This window comes from Cynocephalus volans, chromosome 4 (genome assembly GCF_027409185.1).
Source record: "Cynocephalus volans isolate mCynVol1 chromosome 4, mCynVol1.pri, whole genome shotgun sequence".
Taxonomy (NCBI): domain Eukaryota; kingdom Metazoa; phylum Chordata; class Mammalia; order Dermoptera; family Cynocephalidae; genus Cynocephalus; species Cynocephalus volans.
The window spans coordinates 160,006,223-160,028,462 of record NC_084463.1 but is presented as its reverse complement, the minus strand read 5'-3'; the positions used below and the strand labels follow the sequence as shown (position 1 = coordinate 160,028,462).

Here is a 22,240-nt window from a genome sequence, read left to right as displayed (position 1 = left end):
TATTAATTCTAATTTTGGAAACACTACTATTATCTCTATTTTACACATAAGGAAACTGAAGCACACAGAGGCTAAGTAGCTTACCAAGGGTCACACAGCTAGATAGCGTAGAGCTGGCATTTGAACCCAGGCTCCAGTGCCAACACTGCCCTATCTTGTTTTTGCCCTCTGCTGAGGTTGTGTCTGGGTGTGCACATGCCTGGGGTCTTCCCTTGTCTCTGCCAGGTCATCGGGGCTGTAAGAAAGGAGCAGGAAGGGGAAGTAGGAACTGTTGGCAGGTTGCCAATCCTGCTTGAGGTTTCAGTGGGGAGAGGGGACCCTCCAGGATACATTTTGCACCTGAAAGGGACCTCAGGGGTCAAGCAGTCTGATGTCCTTCTCCCAGATGATTCAAGAACCCCCTTCTGAGCATCGCTGAGCAGTAGTCATCCGCCTCAGCTCACACACCTCCACAGACGGGGAACTCACCACCCCCCCGGAGCCAGCCTACTCCACTGTTCGGTGATTTGGATTGCCAGCAAGTTTCTCTTTAGCTTGAGCCAAAATCTCCCCCCCATAACACGCACTTCTCCCACCTGTCCACGGGCTGCCTTCTGGGGCCACCAGAATGTGTGTAAACCCAGCTCTTCCTCCCTGGAGCCTGGGGGAGGCCCCTGCTGTCTCACTCCCAGCTGGCAGGAGAGGATGCTGGCGTGAGGAAAGGAGAGCCAGAGGGAGGCTGGCATTCCCGTGGCTGGAGGGGTGTGCATGTGTGTATGTGTGTGTGTGTGTGCGCTGTGGGCATGGCCAGAAAGGCAGTGTGGATGCTGTCAGAGGGCCCCTGGCCAGGGGCTCTGTAGGGTGGGCACAGACTATCTCACCACAGAATCTGCACTCATTTGTTCAATTTACACTGGTGGTGTGGAGGCTGACGTCTTTGGTCAGGCAGGAAAGCCAGGTCTGGATCAGCAGGTACAGTGGGAAGCATCTAGAATGGAAGGCCAGTAACCTTGGTTAAGTCTTGTCTTCTGTGTGATCCCAGGTTGGTCAATGCCCCTTTCTGGGACTCAGTTTCCACCTCAGAATAAATGAGGGGGATGAGCTCCATGAGCTCTGAGGCCCCTGCCTTTCCCTCCCAGATCAGAGGCTGGGGCATCTATAGAGGGCAGTTTTCCCAGTGAAGGCCAGATGAGAGGAGGGTGGGTTCTGATCCCCAAACACTGCCCCACAGCCTTTTGACAGTGTAGGGTAAAGGCTAAAGGCCATAGACTATGGAGCCAGCAGACCCCTTACCTACACCATGACATCAGGCAAGTGAATTCGTTGCTCTAAGCTCAGTTTCCTTGTCTGTAAGATGGGGTGACAAAACTAACTCCTCAAACCCAGAGCATTAAATAAGACAGTGCACATGTGGGCTCAGCCTGGTGCCTGATGCAAGGTGGTGAGTCCAAAAATTGCAGCCAGATGCTACAGTGCCACTGGCCTGGCAGTGGGAAAATGAGGAGGAAGCTGTCTGGCTTAGGAGGACCCAAGAAGAGTTGCTGGGAGAGGGTACAGTGGGAGAGGGAGCAGGCAGAGGTCCCAAGGGCACCCTAGTCACCCCAACTCCCACCCCCTCCAGCTCTGTCACCATTGGTGCAAGGCTGCAGAGTCCATCTGTTGGTAGCGGGTGCTACGGTGCTGACTTGGGTGCAGAATCCCAGGATTACCCGGGAGAGGTCATCTCCCCAGGGGAGTGGTGGCTCTGGGCCAGCAGTGGTTGGCAACGTGCACTGTGCTGACGTCAGTGAGCAGGCAGGGTACCCCGGGGCCACTCTGGCCAGTGTCCCTGCACTAGCAATGGGCACCAGAAAAAGAAAGTGGGTCTTGGGAGACAGTGCTTGAACCCTGTGGGTGCAGAGGGGCTTCCGCTGCACTGCCTGAGCCCAGAGGAGGGGCTGTCGCCTTGTGCAACTCCAGGGGACACCATTTACTTGATATAGCTGTGCGAGGCAATGACCCCGGCCATGGGGAGGAGATCTCTGGAGGCCGGGGGTTGCTGCTGAGGCCAGAGAGCTGAGTACCAGGAACTGAGGCAGGACAGAGCATCCTAGGTCAGCAGGAAGTCCGTGCATCCTGGGAGAAGGGTGGGTTGCAGCCTGGGGCAGCGGAAGCCTGGTCCTGGGGCAGGGTGAAGCTGAAGGGAGGGGAAGGAGCAGTGAAGAGAAGCAGGTTTCCTGGGCACTGTAGGGTGGGGTGGGGCAGAAAGGACCCAGGTGTCCGCTTAGCTCACATGCCTCTGGGGACTATCTCTGCCTCATAAGCCTGAAGCTGCCCTTAGGGCCCCTGGGTCCCAGGAGAGAGGACTCAGGGAGGGCTGGGGCTTCCTCCTGGTCATCCCTGCAGCCCCCATGCCCCGGCACCGCGCCAGGCTGGCTTGTGCTGCAGAGCTGCAGGCTGTGGGGAGAATGAGTAATGAGCCTTGAGGGGCCGCAGGAACAGACCCTGCCCTTGCCCCTCCCTGGATGCGCTGCACACACCCAGCCTCTGCCCCCACAGCTGGCTCACAGACATGTGCCTGCCCACGGCACCCCATGGGGGGCCAGGCAGATCAGTAGAGTCACCCCCTCCTGGACTCTCACCCACCTTACATACCTCCCTCCCTCAACTGGCTTTCAGGACCAGGTGTTGGCCTCCCAACCTCTGGAGGCCTCCCCACCATCCTTCACTCTGTCTGTCCTCCTCCACCTTCCCAAACAGAGGGAGAGCTTGCCCCTGGGCTTTTCCACAAGAATCTTTCTGCCATCTGCCTAGAGGGTGGGGGATGTGAGGATGACAGGGGGCTGCACTGGGGGTGGGGCAGGGAAAAGAATCCCCTCCCTTCCTGAGCTTGGAGGTGAGTGGACGTCAGCATGAAATCCTATTCCCTCTGCCAGCGGAAATCAATAGCTAATTAATTCCCTCCCCCAAATAGTGTCCAGTGGTTGGGGTGGGGGCTGGGAGAGAGGCAGTCAGAGGCTAGACTAGACTGAGATTGAGACCCCAGCAGGGAGGGTGGGAGGATCGTCACTCTTCTGGCCACAAGACCTGTGCCTCTGCTGGGGGTCTCTGGCTGTCCCTTCTGGAGAAGAGTGGGAGCTTTGTCCTCTCCCTCCCCCAAACCTGAGGGACCCCCTTCTCTGCCCTGGGCTGGGGGTGCATGTGTGTGTGTGAGTAGGGTGAGGGCGTCAATCAGGCTGGGAGCAGGTGCTGCATTTAATTTGATTGGCTAATTAGCCCTCGCATGTTAATTATCTCCATTACCCAATGAGGAGAGGCAGTGGCAAGGCTATATATAACCCCTACAGTGTTTGTAGGGAGTGGGGGCTGTGTGCCCAGATTGCTTCCACCCTGCCTGGGAAGGGACAGCCCTTTGAGGGGCACTGGGGCGGGACAGTTGGGTCCCCAGTGGAGTCTGTAGGTTTGGGAGGGCAGCAGTCAGAAGGAGCTAGATGGAAGGAGCTGAGGGCTGGCCTTTGTGGGTCTCTTGGAGATGGCTCCCCAAACACTACTGATGGCCTTCTGAGGCTCTCTTTGCCCCATCTTCCACCTCACACATGTAACTCCAACCAACCCTGTCCTCCTGTGACTCTCTGCAAGGGTGGGGCATGGAGTCAAACCTCACCGCCTCTCACTATGGTCTCTCACCCCATCACTATGGTCTTTTAGGGGGGCTTCCTCTCCTTTCATTCCCCAGCTTCCTCCCACATAGCTCTTTGGCTCCATGCCTCACTCCTGCAACCTCACCCCTCTCCAGGTCAGCCCTCTTCTCTTCTTTTGGTCCCCACCTCTCTGAGCTACACCTGTGGCTGTCCTGCCCTTCATCTCTTTCATGGGGATGCTGGAGTGGAACAGACTTGGATCTGAGTCCCAGTTCCCTGCTGCTGGCTGTGTGACCTTGGGCAAGTCCCCAGGCATCTTTACTCTCTACATGGGTTTTCCAGTGGTTAATGGGAATAATGGGACTTCTCAGAGTGATTAAGTAAAATGACATGTGTAAAAATGCCCAGCATCCAGGGCCTTGACAAATGCTGTTTGGAATTTAATTTTCTCTGTCTTCTCTTTCTTTTCTCCCCATCAGGCCACTTTCTCCTCCATTACTCTTCCATCTCTGTCACTTTTCATGTGTTTCCGCTCCTTCCTCTTCCCCCCTCTCCAATCTTTCCCTGTCTCTTCCTAAACTCCAGCCCCTCCTTGCTTCTCTCCCAGGCTTCTCCCCACCTCCTTCCCTCCCTCCCTCCCCAAAATAAAACCAATGCAATATTCAGGAGGGTTGTTGGATATAAATAATTACGACTGGGAGTTTAACGAGATGCAAATTCCCCTCCCCAGCGTGGGGTATAAATTGCTCTCTGACAGCCCGTTACAAGGGTAATCATTTCAGAAAGGCAATTTTATTCAAATGAGCCTGCCTACCTCCTGGTGGCTCCCCCAGTCCTGGATTGGGGGGTGGGAGGAACTGAGAGGTAAAGAGAACCTAGGAAGTAGGGACCAGTCCTGAGGCCGAGGACTGGGAGCTGGAGGTTGAAGGTGACAGACAGTTTAGCTTCAGGAAGAACGTGGGCTGGTGAGCAGTGAGGTTGGGGCCTAACAAGGGGTGAGTGTGGTGTGGGGGTTATCGGAGACACAGAATTGGGTGTCTGTGTCCTTGCATGGATGGAGAGGGCTTGGGGCCTGGATACCTAGGTCCTGGCTGGCTTCTCTCTCTTGCCCCCTTCCCAGCCTGGTTACTCTGAGATACCATTGACAAATTGGTATTTAATTAATCCCAATGAATTATTTAGCAACTTCATTATCCAGCATCGAGAGCTGATGAGAGAAAGAGAGTGTGAGCAGGAGCCGTGCCTGGAGAAGGGGGCCACTCATAAGTTTGGGCGGCTCAGAGAAGGGTCTGGGGTCACTAGCTGGAGGAGAGTTTCTGGACCTCACCCCAGGAGCTAGCCTCGGTGCTGACGACAGGGTCCTTTGAGAGTGTGAGGGCAAGGGCGGCTGCGCTGGGCTCCTACTAGACTCTAACATATCACCTCCCCAGCTGTCCATATGTCAAACCTATAATGCCCCTAGTGAATGCCATCTCTTCCCCAGTGTTGAGCCACCAGTACTCGTCTATGGTGGCGTCTCTTGCCTCGGGACCCTCTCCAGGTCAGTGGGGCTCCTCAAGTCCTAAAGGGAAACAGTTGGGCACTTGCTGGTATGAGGGGGTAGCCAGACACCGACCAGTCCCCGGTCCTCCGAGCCCCTCATTAACCCTTTCCTCTCTGTTTCCCCGCAGGCATCCCTCCCCCATCTTCTGTCGGAGCCCGCGGCGGGGCAGGGGCGCCGCCTCTGCAGCCGCCCAGGGGAAGCCGACACCTGGGCCTCTGTGCGCCTCGCCCCGTGGCCGGGCCCATGGCACTGTGAGCCGGCGTGGGAGCCCCGCTCTGCGAGGGGGGCGCCCGGCCCCCTCCCCGCCCCATGCGCCCGCGGCTCTGAAGCCTGAGCGGGGCCGGGGGCCGGGCGGGGCTGGGGCCGCCGGAGGCATGGCTCCCGGGAGCCGGTGGCGGCCGTCACCATCGCCGCCGCCGCCGCCGCTGCTGCTGCTGCTGCTGGCGCTGGCGGCGGGTGCGGGCGGTCTGGAGTTCGGCGGCGGCCCCGGGCAGTGGGCTCGCTACGCGCGCTGGGCGGGCGCGGCGAGCAGCGGCGAGCTCAGCTTCAGCCTGCGCACCAACGCCACGCGCGCGCTGCTGCTCTACCTGGACGACGGCGGCGACTGCGACTTCCTGGAGCTGCTGCTGGTAGACGGGCGCCTGCGGCTGCGCTTCACGCTGTCGTGCGCCGAGCCGGCCACGCTGCAGCTGGACACGCCGGTGGCCGACGATCGCTGGCACATGGTGCTGCTGACCCGCGACGCGCGCCGCACGGCGCTGGCGGTGGACGGCGAGGCCCGCGCCGCCGAGGTGCGCTCCAAGCGGCGCGAGATGCAGGTGGCCAGCGACCTGTTCGTGGGCGGCATCCCGCCCGACGTGCGCCTCTCGGCGCTCACGCTCAGCACCGTCAAGTACGAGCCGCCCTTCCGCGGCCTCCTGGCCAACCTGAAGCTGGGCGAGCGCCCCCCGGCGCTGCTGGGCAGCCAGGGCCTGCGCGGCGCCGCCGCCGACCCGCTGTGCGCGCCCGCGCGCAACCCCTGCGCCAACGGCGGCCTCTGCACCGTGCTGGCCCCCGGCGAGGTGGGCTGCGACTGCAGCCACACGGGCTTCGGCGGCAAGTTCTGCAGCGAAGGTGAGCTCCGGGGAGCGCCGCCGGGCGACTGGGGGTGCCCCGGGGAGCTGCGAAGGCGCGGGCCCGGGGGTCGGGGCCGCGGGGGGCGCCTGAGGCCCGCGGGCTCGGCTCGAGGGCGTGTGAGAGTGTGTGAGGACGCGTGTCTGTCTGGGCGAGAGGGCGTGTGCGGTTACCAGTGGCTGGGGACAGCGGGCGAGTGGGGCTGGTGTGGGCGTGGCCAGCGTGAGCCCCGTGGCGACCTGTGGGTGGCCTGTGTAGTCCTGAGGGGGCTGGTGAGGGGGCGCGTGAAGCCTTGTGGGCCCGTGGGTGAGGGACTGTGAAGCGCCCGTGAGGCCTGATGGGTGGGGCCTGTGTGGGCGGGGCCTATGCGAGGCCGCGGGCGAGACTTGTGGGCGGGGACTGTGGCGGCCCGGCCGGTGGGGCCGTGAAGGGTGGGGGTCTAGGCCTGTGTGGGCGGGGCCTGTAGACAGAGGGCGGGGCCTGTGAGGAGTCAGGGGCGGGGCCAGCCCAGGCCGTGGGGCCTGGTGGGGGCAGGTGAGTGAAGGGCGGGAAGCGCGGCCGGCCCGGAGGCCGGTCCCGGAGGAGGGCCTCGGTTGAGGGTGGTGGGCGTGGGGAGACGGGCACGACGGCGGTGCGAGGGCGGGTGAGGTAAAGTGGGGATGGCGAGGCTGCAACTGCAGCCGCCAGGAGGGCGGGAACCGCGTGTTTCTTTCTTACCACAGAATCGGCCCCTTCTAGAAGGAAGCATGAGGGAGCGGGTGGCTGAGGCTTCTCGGGCTCCTGATTAGGAGCTGACGGCTTTGGTGAGGGGCAACACTGACTGCGGAGAGACTGGGAGCGGAGGCTTCCGTTTTAACCGTCGGAACCCCTGAGACCGTGCGGTTTGGGTGGGACACTACTGGGCTGGGCAGGGGTTGGTAGGACTCTGGGATCTGGACAGAAGCATGGAAAGGGGACATGAAGGGGAGGCCTACGTGAAGGGAGGGAGGGGTTCCGCTAGCACCCCCGCTGCAGAGGCGGAGTGTCTGGCGGGGAGAGTGAAGTGAGCGGACAAGGTCGTCGGGTTGAGCCGGGCTGCGCTGTGGTTTTAGTAGGGATGAGGGGACCGAGGGACTGTGGTCTGGCTGGACAGTGAGCAGAGGCTCTCCTATCAGTCTGGGGGCAGGGCATGTGCATGCCTTGTCCCTGGCAGCCCTGTTGACAGCGGACGTGTGCAGTCAGACATGCTTTCCTTCCCCAGCACCTCTGGAGGTCGTGGGGCACTCAGCAGTTGCGTGTGTATGTGTGTGTGTCTACCCTCTGAGAGGCAGAGTCTTTTGGGGAGTGTGTGCGTGTGCCCTTGTGTGTGCACAAACTAGTGTGGTCCTGGGACTGCTTTGGGGAGGGGTGTCCTTGTGGCTGTGTGCATGTGGAAGCCACAGAGGAGCCGGGTCTGCAGGTGTGGCCCTGGGTATGGGAAGCCTGTGCTTGGGACAGTATCTTGATTGTGTCTCTGTCGTTGTGGTAGATGAATACATAAGGAACGTTTCTGGATTGTTTTTGTGGGATTATTCTTACAAGGTTGTGGGATGTATCTTCAGGAACTGTGTGTATTCAGTTAATCTGACACCTTCTCGCCTTTTCTCCAAGAGTTCAGATGCTCCTTAAACTGTGAAATTGTGTGTTTGTGTGTGTTTGCCTGCATGCAGAGGCCCGCGAGTCTGGCAGTGTGTATTTTATGAGTGAATGGGCCTGTTTAAATAGTAATGTTTATAGATAGGAGTCCAGAGCCTAGTGGAGAGAATAGCACACAAGTGTAAAGTGGATACCCATGTGCGTGTGTTTCAGTGTGAGACCTAGTAAGACACCTGGAATCTATGAGGAATCTTTCTTTCCAGGATCTTAACTTGATTCTCCGGTTCCTATGATCCCTTCACCCAAACCTTCCTAAGAAAATAAGATGAACCACCCCTGTAATTTGATGGAAGGGAAGTTTGAGTCACAGAGGAATTACGGTAACTGGTCCATGGTCTCACTGTGGCTGAATTGGGCCTGGGTGTGTGAAAAATGCAGCCATAGGTACCCTGGTAAACCAGAGCCCTTGTATCCATTCCCTGAAGGGATTCACTGGCCAGGGGTTCCCAGTGAGCCAAACGAGGTCTGTGCTTCTGAATGTGGTTTGTGCAGTTGTGTGTCTAGGATGTGTGTGAGTAACTGTGTGTGAGAGGGATGGTTGTGTGTATCATACTGGTGTCCTGGGTGTGGATCAGATGAATGTTTGTTTCAGCTGTGTGGAGCTGTGAGAAATGGCTGTGTATGTGTATCTGACCCATTGTGTGTATGTGTGTATGTGTGTTTGTGTGTGTGTGTGTGATTCATGTAAAAAGGGAAGTGAGATGTTAGGAGGTGGGGGTAAGATGGCTGGTAGGGACAGGGTTACCTGTGTGTAAGTGGTGTGTGTGTGTGCTTATGCGTGTGGTATCTGTTGAGAGAGCAGTGCTTCCTCTGTGATAAAGGGGCAGGGTTGTGTCTTTATTCATTTCTGTATTCCCTGAATTTAATCTAGTACCAGGCTCTTAGTGGGTGTTTGATAAAGATTTGTGAAATGAATGAAGAGATATTAATAAGTATTTGAGAGAATAAAGGCTTGGAGTAAGGCTGCATGTGTATATAAAAATATGTATATTTTCAGTTCTATATTGTGGGTAGGCAGGGGGTTGTAGACACTGGTTGCAAATGGAGATGGCAGGCACAATGACAACCCTACTGATGCCTCTGCTTCCTCTCCCCACCCAGCAACCTCATTCCTTCTCCATATATTTGTTCCCTGTTTCCTAGACAGCTTCTGTAATATGCTATGCTCATTATACTTCTCCTAGTATTTTCTCATCCAGCTGAGAAGGAAAGGCATGGGTTCCTGCTGTTGGGTATTGGGGTGGGGGTGGAAGATTTTAAGGAGAACAGGCCTGACTCCTGATCTCTGAGACAGTTCTCAGGGCCAGAGTCCCCAAGCTTATGTGGAAGTCATAGTCACTTCATTATTATCTGGTTTGAGTAGGTCCCAACTTTTTCTGAGATTGAGGACATTTTTAAAAATCAGTAAACCATAGTACCTCTTTGGAAGTAGTTATTATTTTTATATCTGTTTATTGTGAAAATAAATGACTCAATGCTACCATGAATTCAGAAAAGCTTTTAGATGACATTGATGTTATATTTGCTGTTGTGGTTAATAAAATATACATTAGAAAAATAGTTTTAGCTTTATATACAAGAGGTACTAATCTGCTTTCAGATGTTTGGTGTGCATATGGATTTGTGGATCATTTGGAATCCTCCCTGCCTTCCTGGAGTCTGGGTTTACCCAAAGACTGAGAACCTCCAGGCTAGCAAATTTACTTTGTTTCTCTTTAGGATCAGGCCACACATAATTGAAGACAGAGCTAAGTGTGAGTGGCTGAGAGTCTGTGTACTGTTGCTGATTATCTGCCAAAGCTGGGATAGAGTAGACTGAGATTTTGCAGTGGTTTGCCTGTCAATGCTTCCTCTTGTCACCCATGTGTGTGGAAAAGGGCTGAAAGGTGATCATGGAAGAAGGGGTGTGCAGGTGTGTGTGAGAGACCTTGGATGGACAGAGTGGCAAGTGTATGTATACCTTGCTCAAGAGAGAAATAGGAAACTAGTGGTAGTGCATGTGCTTGCTGGGAGGTAGACATACATGTCTCATGTCTGTGTGTTTTGTAAATTTGTTACTGATTTAATTCAACAGGTAGTTATTAAGGCCTCTTTTGTGAAAGGCCGTGTGTTGGGCTGCAGGGGAATCAGAGATGAATAAGACGTACTCTCTGCTCTGGGAGTTGACTGTTTAATTGAGGAAGCAGATAAAAAAGCCATCCAATGTGTCGTTAAGAGAGCAGATTCTGCATCTAGACTGCCTGGGCAGTGACTTAAGCTCTCTCTGCCCCAGTTTCCTTATCCGTAAAATGGTACACAAAGTCCCCAAGCTTATGTGGAAGTTATAGTCAGTTCATTATTATCTGGTTCGAGTGGTTCCCAACTTTTTCTGAGATTGAGGACATTTTTAAAAGTCAGTAAATCACTGTACCCCTTCCAAAGTAGCTCTTTGGAAGTCATTATTATTTTTATATCTGTTTATTGTGAAAATAAATGACTCAATGCTATAGTGAATTCGGAAAAGCTTTTAGATGACTTTGATGTTATATTTGCTCTTGTGGTTGACAATACTGTGGAGGATAATAATGGTACCTACCTTATAGAGTTGTTGTGCGGATTAAATTAACTAATTCATGTAAAGTGCTTAGAACACTGCCTGGCACTTAGAAAATGCTTAATAAATAATAGCGAAAAAACCAACACAATAAAGTGTGGTATATGTTCAGAGATGCAGTGAGGCAATGTAGTCTAGTAATTAAACCACAGCTCCCGACTCAGATCTGGGTTTAAACCTCTCTTCTCTGTTCACTAGGCCTGTGACATCAGGTGAGTACCTATCCTTCAGACTCATCTTTTTAATGTCTAAAATGGCGATAAGCAAGCTTATCTCATAAGTTTGTGGTGAGAATTAAATGAGTATCTGGTACATAATTAGTGGTGAGTAAATGGCAGTTACTATTACAAAGTACTATTGGGGTTTCATGGAAGGGGAGAGTTTACAAGTTGGGGAATTGGTAGTTTACAAAAGGCATCATGCTATTTTCCACTGGCCTTGGACATTGATTAGTAAGCTTGGTTTGGGGGAGGTCATTCCAAGCGAAGGAACTGGTAAGAACAAAGACATGGAAGGGGAGAAATGTATATCACATCTGTAGAGGAGCACCAAGGAGTATAGGGAAAAGAGTGGAATCTAAAGCAGGAGGAGCAGGTTGATTCCAGGTCTTGGAGATTTGGCTTAAATCACTTAATGCACATTTATTTGTTGCTGACTGAATACAGTGTATTGACAAATGGAGGCACAAACGTATTTTGAGCAGGTATATGAGTAGGATAAGATCTGCATATAGGAAGCTGGGAGTGAAGTGTGGAGGGATGATAGTTATGTGGTGGAGAAATCAGTTGGGAGATAGTTCAGGTAGGAGATATTGAGGCCCTGAACCTTGGTTGTCTTGGGTGGTGGTGGTCATGGCAGCAGTGGCTGACAGCCATCACTGATAGGAAGCTGTAGGACTCTGCTTCTTGGATGTGGAGCAGGAGGAGAGGAGTCAGAGATGATGAGGTTTTAGGTTTACATGGTTGGAAAGATGGTGGAGGGGTGGAAGGAAAGGGGGATGTCAGGAAGGGGAGCAGGTTTGGGACAATAGCCCATGCATGTGTTGAGCTGTGGTGCCCCTTGGCATTCCTAAGCAGAGAAATCTAGGCAGCTGGAAATGTGAGACTAGAGCTCTGAGTTGAAGGTAGGGCTGCAGGTGGAGCTCTGGGGGCCACATGCATGGAGAGATAATGTTTGAAGCTCTGGGATCAGATGAAGTGGCCAAGGAGAGATGAAAAGAATTAATTGAGCATAAGACTTCAGGGGACCATGTAGTTAGGAGGAGGAGGAAGAGGAGTAGCTGCAGACACAGCAAAGGAGCAGTTAGAACCCAAAGAGCTGGATCACATGGTCCAGTGAGGAGGGAGAGGGGACTCACAGACATTGAGCATTTTCTAGATGTCTTGGATGATTTATCTCATTTAACCATCATGATCACTACATGAGAATAACTGTCTCCATTTGACAGAGGGTCAAAGTGAGGCTTAGAGATATAAGATATAGGATTTGAGCCCTGAGCTGATTCAAGAGCCTGGTGGTCCCATCCTGTCTCCATGCCGCCTCCAAAACGGAGAGCTGGTCAGTCCATTGATTATTTGTGTTTGGCTTATTGGCGCTACTTGGAGACAGTATTTCATCAGAAATCAGTAACCATCCTAAATTCTTGGGCCACAGCTTCTCTGTTAAGCCAGTGTGTGCTGAGGGCATTCTCCTGGTTGTTGTTCAGTGCAGAGAGTGGGCAATGGAGATAGATCAGGAAAATCTCAGTGTTCTGGAGCCCTCAGGGAGGAACTCACCCTGGAGAGTAAGGGATTATCCCATTAAAGCACACAACTCACCAGCATTTAAAATATTTCAGATGGAAATCTCTCCAAAATATGTTATACACCTCTCTGTCTCCCTAAGCATAATATCTGGAATGTGATTTAACCTTTTCATGATGACTCAGGGTGGTCGCGATTCCCCTTAAGCATTACACTGGATGGTCACTGTGGTTCCTTTATTGAGGTTTGTCCCTGCTTGAAATGATGGCTGACTGTAGTATTTTTGAGTTCTTATATTAGCTTTTTCTGATTTTTTCATCTCTGCCCTTAGGAGGAGTTGTCATGTAGCAACTGACAACTCTCTCTGTTGGTGTTCGTGAACTTAGGAATCAGCATTCCCAAACATGTTAGAATTGTGTGTCGTGACTAATTGAGTCACTGGTTAGAGCTTGAGAGGCTGGCCTATGAGAACATAACAGTTTTTAATGCCCAGGTGTTAGAAGTCTGTTTTGGCCGCTTAGAACTTTTTTCCCTCTTATGTTCTGGTCTTCATCACTGTCTTTGATAACAAATGCGCTGGAATCTGGAGTTCATGTCAGGCAAGGCAGACCATCTCTGTCCTCTGGTGGGGCAGTGAAGACCCATGTGTGTGAAAGTTGAGTATATGAGGTCACGTATGTCCTGACAGTTTCTGTGGGTGGAAGGGGCTCCAGGAAGAATGGGATGGACTTCTCTAAGAGCGGTGCAGAGAGCAGCTGTTCTAAAAACCAAAGATGAGTTAGATACTCCCAAGTAAAGATGGCAGAATGATTAAGAGCATGGGCTGCCTGGGTTTGAATCCTGGCTTTGCTACTTGCTAGCTGTACGAACTTGAGCAATTAACTTACCCACATTGTTCTTCAATGTTCTACTCTGTAAAATGGAGTTGATAATGTTGTAAGGACCAAATGAATTAATACATGGAAATCCTTTACAATGTGCCAGGTACTATTCTAAGTGATCAATATGTGCTACAGTGGTTATTAACCCTGTTGGTCAGGGAAGGCTTCAAGGACAGGAAGACTTCCTGTCACTTAGAATACCTGAAACTGGGTAATTTATAAGAAAATGAAATTTATTTCTTACAGTTTTGGAGGTTGAGAAATTCAAGGTTGAGGGAGTAAATCTGGTGAGGGCCTTCTTCTTGGTAGGGACTCTGCAGAGTCCTGAGGCAGCACAGAGCACCATATGGCGAGGGGGCAAGAGTGGGTGCTAATGTGCTCACTTCGTCTCCTTATAAAGCTGCTAGTGCCACTCCTATAATAACCCATTAATCCATGAATGGATTATTCCATTCATGAGGGCAGAGCCAATCGCCTTTCAAAGGCCCTACCTTTCAAATACCATAGTTGGATTTCCCACCCTCTTAACACTATTACAATGGGTATGAAGCTTCAGCATGAGTTTTGGGGCACATTTAAATTATAGCAAGAGACTTGGCTAGATCTTGAAGGGTGACTGAGTGAGAGTTAGAGTGGTGGAAGGGAAAGGGCAGGGCTTTCCCTCCAGGTGGATAGCCTAAATGAGGACCTTAGGGGATGTGAGTTGAGTAGGTCAGGGTGTGGTGAGGAAGCAAATTGGTTGTGCTTTGTGGGAGATAAAATCAGAACGGTAAATTAGAGTGATCTCTAGAAGTCTTGACTTCTAGGCCAAGAATGTAGCCTACTGGAAGTTTTAAAGCCAGATAGATTTGGGTTCAAATTCTGACTCTCCCTAACCAGCAGTGTGACCTTGGACTAATTACTTCCACTCTCTGAGTCTTGGTTTCCTCATTTCGAAAAGACAGTAACTGTAATATCATTGACAAGGTAATGGTGGTAGATGAATGAAACAGTGAGTGTAGAGAGCCAGGCACACTTTAAGTGCTCAGTATATGAGAAGTGTTATTTTATTATTCACTCAACAAACACAGGAATGCCTTTTTCTGAGTCAAGAACTGTGCAAGCAGCTGGATATAGAGAGATGAATTAGACATTGTCCTTGCTCTTGCATATTTCACAGGCCAGTCAGAAAGCCAACGTGAAAACACAATTATAATACTTATAGATTTGGTAAGTGAAATAGTAGTAGAATGTACATATCTAGAGCTAGCACAAAAGAGGATGATGAACTCTCCTGTGTCCAGAACACAGATGGACGTGTAATACCTGGGTCTTTTTATTATTATTATTATTATTTTATTTGTTTATTTTTTTAAAAAGATGACTGGTAAGGGGATCTTAACCCTTGACTTGGTGTTGTCAGCACCACGCTCTCCGAAGTGAGCCACGGGCCGGCCCTTGACCTGGGTCTTAAAGAGTCAACAGTCTCAGGCAGCTGTGGATGGAGAAAAGTGTTTCAAGCTCAGGGAGTCGTGTGTGCAGAAACATGGCATATTAGGGAAATTGGAAGAAGTTGGGTATGTCTGGAGCTTGGATTGTTGTGGGAAAGGAGGTTGTAGGGAGGCATGGTCAATTTCAAGTGGACTTCCCTGAGAAGATTGATTTATCCTGTAGGTACTCAGAAACCTTGGAGTTTTCAGCAGGATCATGATATGGTTGGACCACTTTGGCAGTTGTGGAGTATGAATTGCAGGTGAATAGACTGGATGTAGGGAGGGTCATCTTAGAGGCTGATTAATGTTCCCAGGACAGGAACTGATGAGGCTTGGCCTGGGGGCAGTGCTGGTGGGGATGGAGGGAGGAAAAGGGCTTCTAGGAGTTTACTTTTGTGTTTTAGAAGGTGGAACCAATAGGACCTACCTGGTGATTAGTCAGAAAAGACAGCAAGGCTGCTCTCTGGGTGCTCAACCTGATCAGGGAATGCAGGTAGGAGGAGAGGATTTGGGGTGGGAAGGGTTCTGAGGCCCACCTTGGACATGTTGAGGGTGAGAAGCCCATAAGACGCTTGGGGAGAGCTGCTCTGAAGGTGGGTGGGTACACAGGTTGAGAGCACAGGAGAGAGGATTGTACCAGAGCCACTGAAAAGTTCTGAGTGTGTGTGTTGATCACAGCAGTATTCAGTAAGGTGAACCCAGTACCTGTGCCAAGAATGCCGGGCTGGGGGTGGGCTGGGAGACCAACCAGGAGGAGGCTATTGCAGAAGAGCAGGAGTGAGGGGTGAGGCTGTAGGCTGTGATGACCCTGGATTGCAGTGGACAAGGGCCAAGATGATTTTGTGCTGCTGGTTTTCTTCCTTTTCTGTACAGAGAAGATAGGTAACTCCATCAAGCTCCTTAGGGTTGCGATGAGGCTGACATGTGGTTAAATGGAATCTCTGGAGCTGGCAGTGTGGAGCACGTAGCAGGAGCTTAAGAAATGGTTGAAAGTAGGCCTTTTGCTGAACACAGGGAGACAGACACTTGGTTGGGGGGTGGAGGTGATGATCATGGCCTCAGTGATGGTGTTTGGATGTCAGAGAGCTGTTTGAGCAATCGTGGGGCAGACAGGTGGGGATGCACTCAGGGAAAAGGCTGGGGCTGCAAATACCAGTTTGGCCCTTAGCCACGAAAGTGAGACTGGAGAGAAGCAAGAGGAGTGTGGAGGGAAGGGGACCAAGTCTGCAGAGGCCTGTGATGGCAAGTGAGGGCAGAGGTGAATCAGCAGAAAGCAAAGCTCAGCAAAGGAGGAGAGGCCTGTTAGTCCCTAGGTGCTGCCTCTCAGAAGCCAGGAGCAAACCAAGCTTGGTCGTTTCACCTTCCTGAGCATAGCATGACGCATGTTTCTGGCAGTGGAAATACTTCTTGAAATATCTGCCATGTTGGATTATCTGGAAATCACTGTGCCGACTTGTTTGCACAGGTGCTGGTGAGATGACTGTGCTGCTGACCAGAGCCTTAGCATGCTGGGGCCAAAGAAATCTGACACAGCAGTCCTCACAAGAGCCAAAGGGTTTTCCCAAGGGCCCCTTTCACTAGCCAGCTCTCCCTGTAAATGTAATGTGGTTCCATTTATTTAAGAAAATCATTGAATATGCTGCTTTTGGGGATGCGATATCAGGTAAAAGAAGCTCAGTGTTGTATAGAAGTGTGTTTGCAACACACGTAGACATGTAAAGGCTTGTGTATATAGGTTTAGGAAATGGAGATAGATACATACATACATAGAAGGGAGATGTGTTCACTGTAGGGTGTGTGTCTTTAGCCACCGGAGGGAGTGTGGGGTGGTGGCAGTGAGTGTGTGCATCTAGTATTATGTATTAGATCACTCTGCAGGTATTCGTGTTTGCATTCAGCCTGTGTGTGTGTGTGTGTGTGTATGTGTGTGTTTCTTATGGGGGCGGTATAAAGTGTGATAAATGACAGTGTTTGTTTTGGATTGTAGCCACCCCTCCCCCCCAAGAGCAAATGAGCAAATAACACAAAATGAAGTTGGAGGTAGGAGGAGACAGTGTAGGTGTGTGCATGTGTGTGTACTGAACAGCAGTTTGTGTGTATATGTGTGTATCCTGGGGCCCACATGTGTGTGTGTTTTCCCATTGGGTTTGTGTATTTGTAGGTTGTGCTGTTTCTCTCTTCCCACCTGTTGCTTCATCTAAAGGCTCCCAGTAGGTGGGCATGTCACAAATGTTTGGAACTGGGGGTGCCTGGGTTCTTTTACAAAGAAGACCAGAGTCCAGCCTGCTAGAGGGGTTGTAGCTTAGTTGGAGGAACTGGCTCCACCCTCTCTTCCTTCCATCTCCTCTTTTTCCTGTTTGGTGAAAGGCCCAGGCAGGCACCTACTAGGTGATCCGAAAGGGTGTGGCATGACCTAGGGATGGGCCCAGTGTAGCCCACTGAATTCTGACCCTCTGCCACCCATGGAGGTGTCCATCCAGCCAAGGAGCCCTTTGCCTCACCCAGCTGGTAAGAAGGCCTTTATCCTCAAATCATAGAGCCAGAGCCAGGAGGGCCTCAAAACTGTCTAATCCACCTTTCTCATTTTTGCAGAAGAAGGATTTGGGGCTCAGAAAGGTTAACTGACTGGGATGGATGTCACACAGCACTTGGTGGCAGAACTGTGTTTTCTGACTCCCTGTACTGATGCCTTTTCTCCCCTGGGTGGGTTGGGGCTGCAGGGTGGTTGGGTTCAAAGGCTTCAGGTATGAGTTGTGTGATCACTGATTCCTAAGTACCTATGTGTGTCAGTGTGTCACTGAGAGTGATTGTGTCTCGGGTGAGCCCTGCAAGACAGTCGCTGGTGTAAGCATATCCCCATCTGTCTCTGAGATGAAATGGAATGCAGGGAAGGAGCCTGCCTAGGGGAGTCAGGAAGCCTGACTGCCACTCCTGGCCCTGCCTCCGATTCTCCATGTGACGTTGAGTGGTCTCTTCCCTGCCCTGGGCCTCAGTTTCCTGAAATGTAACATGAGGGTACGATGTGTGCTAAGGGTCCTCCCAGCCCTCACACTGGCTGACTTTGGGTGTGGGGCACCTGACTCAGGGAGCAACTTTGTCTCTGTCTCATCCTCAGCAAAGGTGTTCCCTGAGATTTGGGCCTTCCAGGTTAGCTGACTCGTGTTTGGGCCTGGGTGGGCTCAGGGACCTTGGATCCCTCACTCCTCTTGGAACCCCTATCCATGGTATCCCTGCTAACAGCCCTCCTTTTCTTTTCTTTCTGCCTCTCCTTTTCTCTGAACCTCGCTGGCTGTAGAGGAGCACCCCATGGAAGGTGAGTGAAGCCTCTTGGTCACTGGGGTGGCGGATCTATTGCCATGGAGTGCTATGTGAGGGTGTGTTGTTGGCTGCCCAAGATCTCCCTCCTCTGCCTGTTTGGGACCCCTCTGGGGAAGGACATCTGGGGTCCTCTCTTGGCTGCCTTGGTCCTGCTCTCAGCTGTTCCCTCTTTACTGGTTTGGTGGGGAGAACTGCCAGGTGAAGGGCAGGGCCTTCCATCTGCCCATTTTGCTCCACTCTGCCCACTGGCCTTTCTTCTCCCTTGCAGGAAAGGGAAAGGGGATCTCAGGGAAGAGATGGGGAGTGGGGGTGGAAGTTTGGGCTGCCAGGATTCCGAATTACCAAAAGGGAGTGGGTAGACACTGTTTTGTCCCAGCCAGCTTAGGAAGCTTAGAAAGGCCATGCTGTCAGGGGTAGGCTGCTGCCCCAGAAGCCTATGCTTGAGGTGGACCTGCTCTGGGACCTAACCTCTGCTGCAGGGCTCAGGCAGACTGCAGTGTGGTTGGAGTGCAGGAAGAGTCAGGGTCTGGGTCCCTGAGTCAGGGGATGTGGGGTGGGAGCAGCCTCTATGCTCCACTTTGGCCAACACTTGTGGAATGCCCCTAACCCCTTCCCCAAGGGCTGGTAGATAGGGGTGATCTACCTCTTCCTTCAACCCAGTCTGAGGGCAAGGGTGGGGAACATGCCTCTCTTTGGGGTCTCTCTGTCCAATCTCTCTTAATCTTCTGTTCCTTTTGCCTTTTCTCTCTCTAGTTTTTGTCTTTATCTCTTTTTCTCCATGGCTCTGTCCCTGATCCTCTTTTTGTGTCTGTCCTTCCCCAGGCTCTCTCTGGGTTTCTGTCACTCTCTGGGTCTTTCTCTCCAGCTTTGGTTTTCCCTCTGTTTCTTTTCTTTCTCCAGGGCAGACTAAAATCAGGGAGAGGGAAGACTGGGTTGGGTGGTCCAGGCTTGCAGGCTGGGCTGACGATGAGCTTGCTCACATGGCCACCATGGAGAAGGCAGCAGGGTGGGGTCTGTCCCCACCAGGGAGAGGTGGCATCCCAGTCACCAAACCTGCCCTGTGCTCTCTTCTCCTGGGAAGGCAGGAGTGGAAGGGATGCAGGCAGTCTAGGCTGGGAGATCCCTGGGCCTGGGCCCGCTGGGGAGGAGCAGAGGAGAGTGCCAAGGCTGCAGGAGTTCTGGGAAAGAGAGGCAGCCAGGGGCTCTTGGCCTGAGTGTGGGGCTGGAACCCATTTTTCCTTGTGTGTCTATGGTTTGGCTTGTCTCTCTTTCTCGGCATCTCTTCTTCGGGGGGGTCCTCAAGTGCCTTGGTCCCAGCAGGCAGGCACATGAGTATGTATGTGTGTGTGTGTGTGCGTGTGTGTGAGCACGTGTGCATTCATACAGCTCTGCTGGCCTGTTGTGTCTCTTTGTGCCTCTGCACATCTGGATATGTGTATGCTTGTGTATGTGTAATACAGTTTGTGTGTGAGCATGGGGTGTGCCATGCGCCTGCATCGTGTGTCTCTGTGGTATGGCCCGCATTGAAGTGAGCCTCTGTCAGAGCAGCAGCGTCTTTGTGTGTCTGCATCTGTGTTTGCATCTCTGTGTGTCAGTGTTTACCTCTGTGTCTGTGTGTGGAGAGAGAGAGTCTGCGTGTCTGGGTGGACGCAGCCTGCTGAGGGCTGGAGATAAGATTTAGTGCTGATGTGACTTTTAGTTGCTCTTGATGTCATGTCTCCTCCGGAACAAAGGGAGAGATGGAGAGAGGGAGAGAGAGAGGGAAGAAAGGGTGGAAGAGAGAGCCTTGGGGGATGGAGGAGGGGCAGAGAGGCAGGAGTAAGGAGCAGGGGCAGGTGAAGAGGAGGAGGGAGGGGCAGAAGGAGATGAACAGGGAGGGGAACCCGCCAGCCAGGAGAGAGCTGGTGTGGGGAGAAGTGGTCTGGAGAAAGGAGGGGAGAGAAAAGGGAATAATAGACAGGGACAAGGAAGGAAACTGGGCTTTGGGGACCAATGGGGAACAAGGCCTGTGGATGCCACCCAGCCATTCTTTGGGGGGCACGGTGGTCTGCTGGTTTAGATGTGGCACTCACTGCATGTACCTGCATGTGGCTGTGCAGGGGTGTGTATCTGAGGCTGTGTGTGTGTGTGCACACCTAGGGGTGTGATCCATCTGTGTGTCTCTCTGTGCTGTGTCTGTGTGCCTGCTTGTGTGTCTCCTAATCTTGTCCCCTGTAATTGTCTTTCTTCTTTTGATGGTGGTCCTCTTTGGGGTTTTGGTAGGACAGTCAGGGAAAGAGACTGAAAGTGGGAAGGTGGGTTTGGCTGGTGGTGGTTTTACGGGTGTGGGCTGGGGCCTCCTCTGGGGCACTGTGCTCTGGACCCGGTAGTCCCCTTCAGGTCTCGAAGGAGCCCACTGTGCTTTCACTCTCTCTTCCCATCCCTGGACGCTGTGCCTGAGGCCTAGCATTCTCCAGGAACCCTGACATCCTGCTCCGCGGTCCCTGCCAAGCACCTCTTTTTTCCTTCTAGAAGGGAGAGGAGACCCAGAAGCAGCCAGATAAAGTGCCCTAGGAAAGGACCCTTGGCAATGCCATCCATCACTGCCAGCCTCTTCTCCAGCAGTGAGAAGAGGGGCTGATGCCACAGGTGGACGTGGGGAGGAGAATACCCCAGCGGGGCAGGGGGCCAGGACAAGGGAGCAGAAACTGCAGATGCGGGGAGACAGGGTTTAGGGAGGGAACTCTTGGGCCAGCTGGGGCTGAGCCAAGGGTAGACAGGAAGGGAACCGGCCTCCCCTTCACCAAGATGGCTGGTGCTGTCACGCCTGAGGGAGCTGAGCAGCTGGTTGCCGTGGTGACAGAGGGAGACTGCCGCATGCTAATGAGGCTGGCGAGGAGCTGGGCAGTGAAGGGTCTGAGGAGAGAGATGCTGCTCTCCCCCAGGCAGTAATCAGGCCTGCGGGGGACACAGGGTGGGTTCACAGGGCACCTGACTCCTGGGCAGGGGGCTGGCAGAGGCCTGGATTTCTGAGGGTAGGAGCCCCAGGTCAATGCTGCTCCCGACAGGAAGAGTTGATGAGGGTTTGAGGCTCTGGGCCTGGGTCCTTGATTTAGGGGCTTTGTAAGAAGATGCTGGTAGTTCTTGGGGAAAGACTTGGTGGCAGGATAGGGGGCCATTCAGAGCAAGGGATAAGAAGTTTGTCCAAATGCTTGGGTCCCTACCTGTGTTGTGGATAAAAACCTGTGTCCTCCCAAGAGCTGTTGTGTCCTAAGGCTGCCCCCAGCAACCGTGGCCTCTTCCCCAATGGGCCTCAGATGCTGAGGTGGGAAGAAACCAACACCACCCCAGGGAGATGGGGAGAAGAGGGCAATGTGAACCATCTGGCCATACTTCTGCAGGGTCTGGGCTTTTGGCCCCTGGCCATGCCTTTCCTGGCCTCCCTGCTGCCTTTCCTCCTGGAACCCAGGCCCTCATCTTCATCCCAGAGACACTTGTAGCTAACCTTGATGTTTCCGTTCTGGCCCCAGCTTTCTATCCCTAGGGTTGACATCTCATTGCCACAGCAACTGGGATGTTTCCAAGGGCAACAATGGGACTGCAGGGATGTTCCCTTCCCACCTGTTTGGCCAGACACCATGGGGGGAGGGCGAGTTTGGGACTGACTGGTCATCTCAGGGATCCCTGGGGTCTCTGCCCAGCTATGGGGCCTAGTGCTGCCAGCCTCTCTTCGAGAGAGCTTTCCTTGGCTGTTGCCCTTTGGGGACTGGGGTACCAGGCCAATGGGCCAGATATTCTCCCACTATGGCTGAGGAGGGGTACCTCGGGTTAGGGCTGAGAAGGCTTTCTTAAGGTGCCAAAGTAATCCTGAATGGAAATCCCAGCTTATTTTGTTCTTAGTCTGTTTTCCATTTCCAAAATTCAGCTTTTGGGTCATCTCAGAGAGGTCCTGGCCAGAGAAAGGGGGTCCGTAGTGTGATGTATGAATGAGGCGTTTTGACCTCTTAGAGAGCTGGGCCTCCTGCCCGTGGGTCTTGGCTGTCCTCTTTGGACCTTGCTGTCCGAGAGCTCTGACCCTAGTCTCCCAGTCCTCCTAGTGGAAGAATCCAAGCCCTCTCTCTGTGCTCCAGTGTGTCCCTGAAGTCTACCTTCTCCTACCCACTTCCTCTCCAGCTTCGTCCTCCTGAGCCCCAATTTCCTCTTAGAACCCAAGGGTGCAGGATCCCTACTAACCTATGGAAGATGTTGGGAGGGGGTAGCTGGGAGGATTAGGACTGGACAGGTGTCTTTCCAAACTCCGCTTTGGTGGGGAATTCCTTTCAGGCC

General features: G+C 52.8%; 1 protein-coding gene across 7 annotated transcripts in view; it reads left to right on the top strand.

Annotated features, from left to right (window-relative positions):
- Nucleotides 1-5,516: 5,516 nt before the first annotated feature.
- NRXN2 (neurexin 2) overlaps nt 5,517-22,240 on the top strand; it is a 98,701-nt gene continuing 81,977 nt past the window's right edge. For all 7 annotated transcript variants that reach the window (XM_063094138.1, XM_063094141.1, XM_063094142.1 and 4 more), the window contains exons 1-2: nt 5,517-6,255; nt 17,913-17,930. In XM_063094138.1, coding sequence (XP_062950208.1) covers nt 5,517-6,255; nt 17,913-17,930 — 757 coding nt within the window. The remainder of the gene's footprint in view (nt 6,256-17,912; nt 17,931-22,240) is intronic.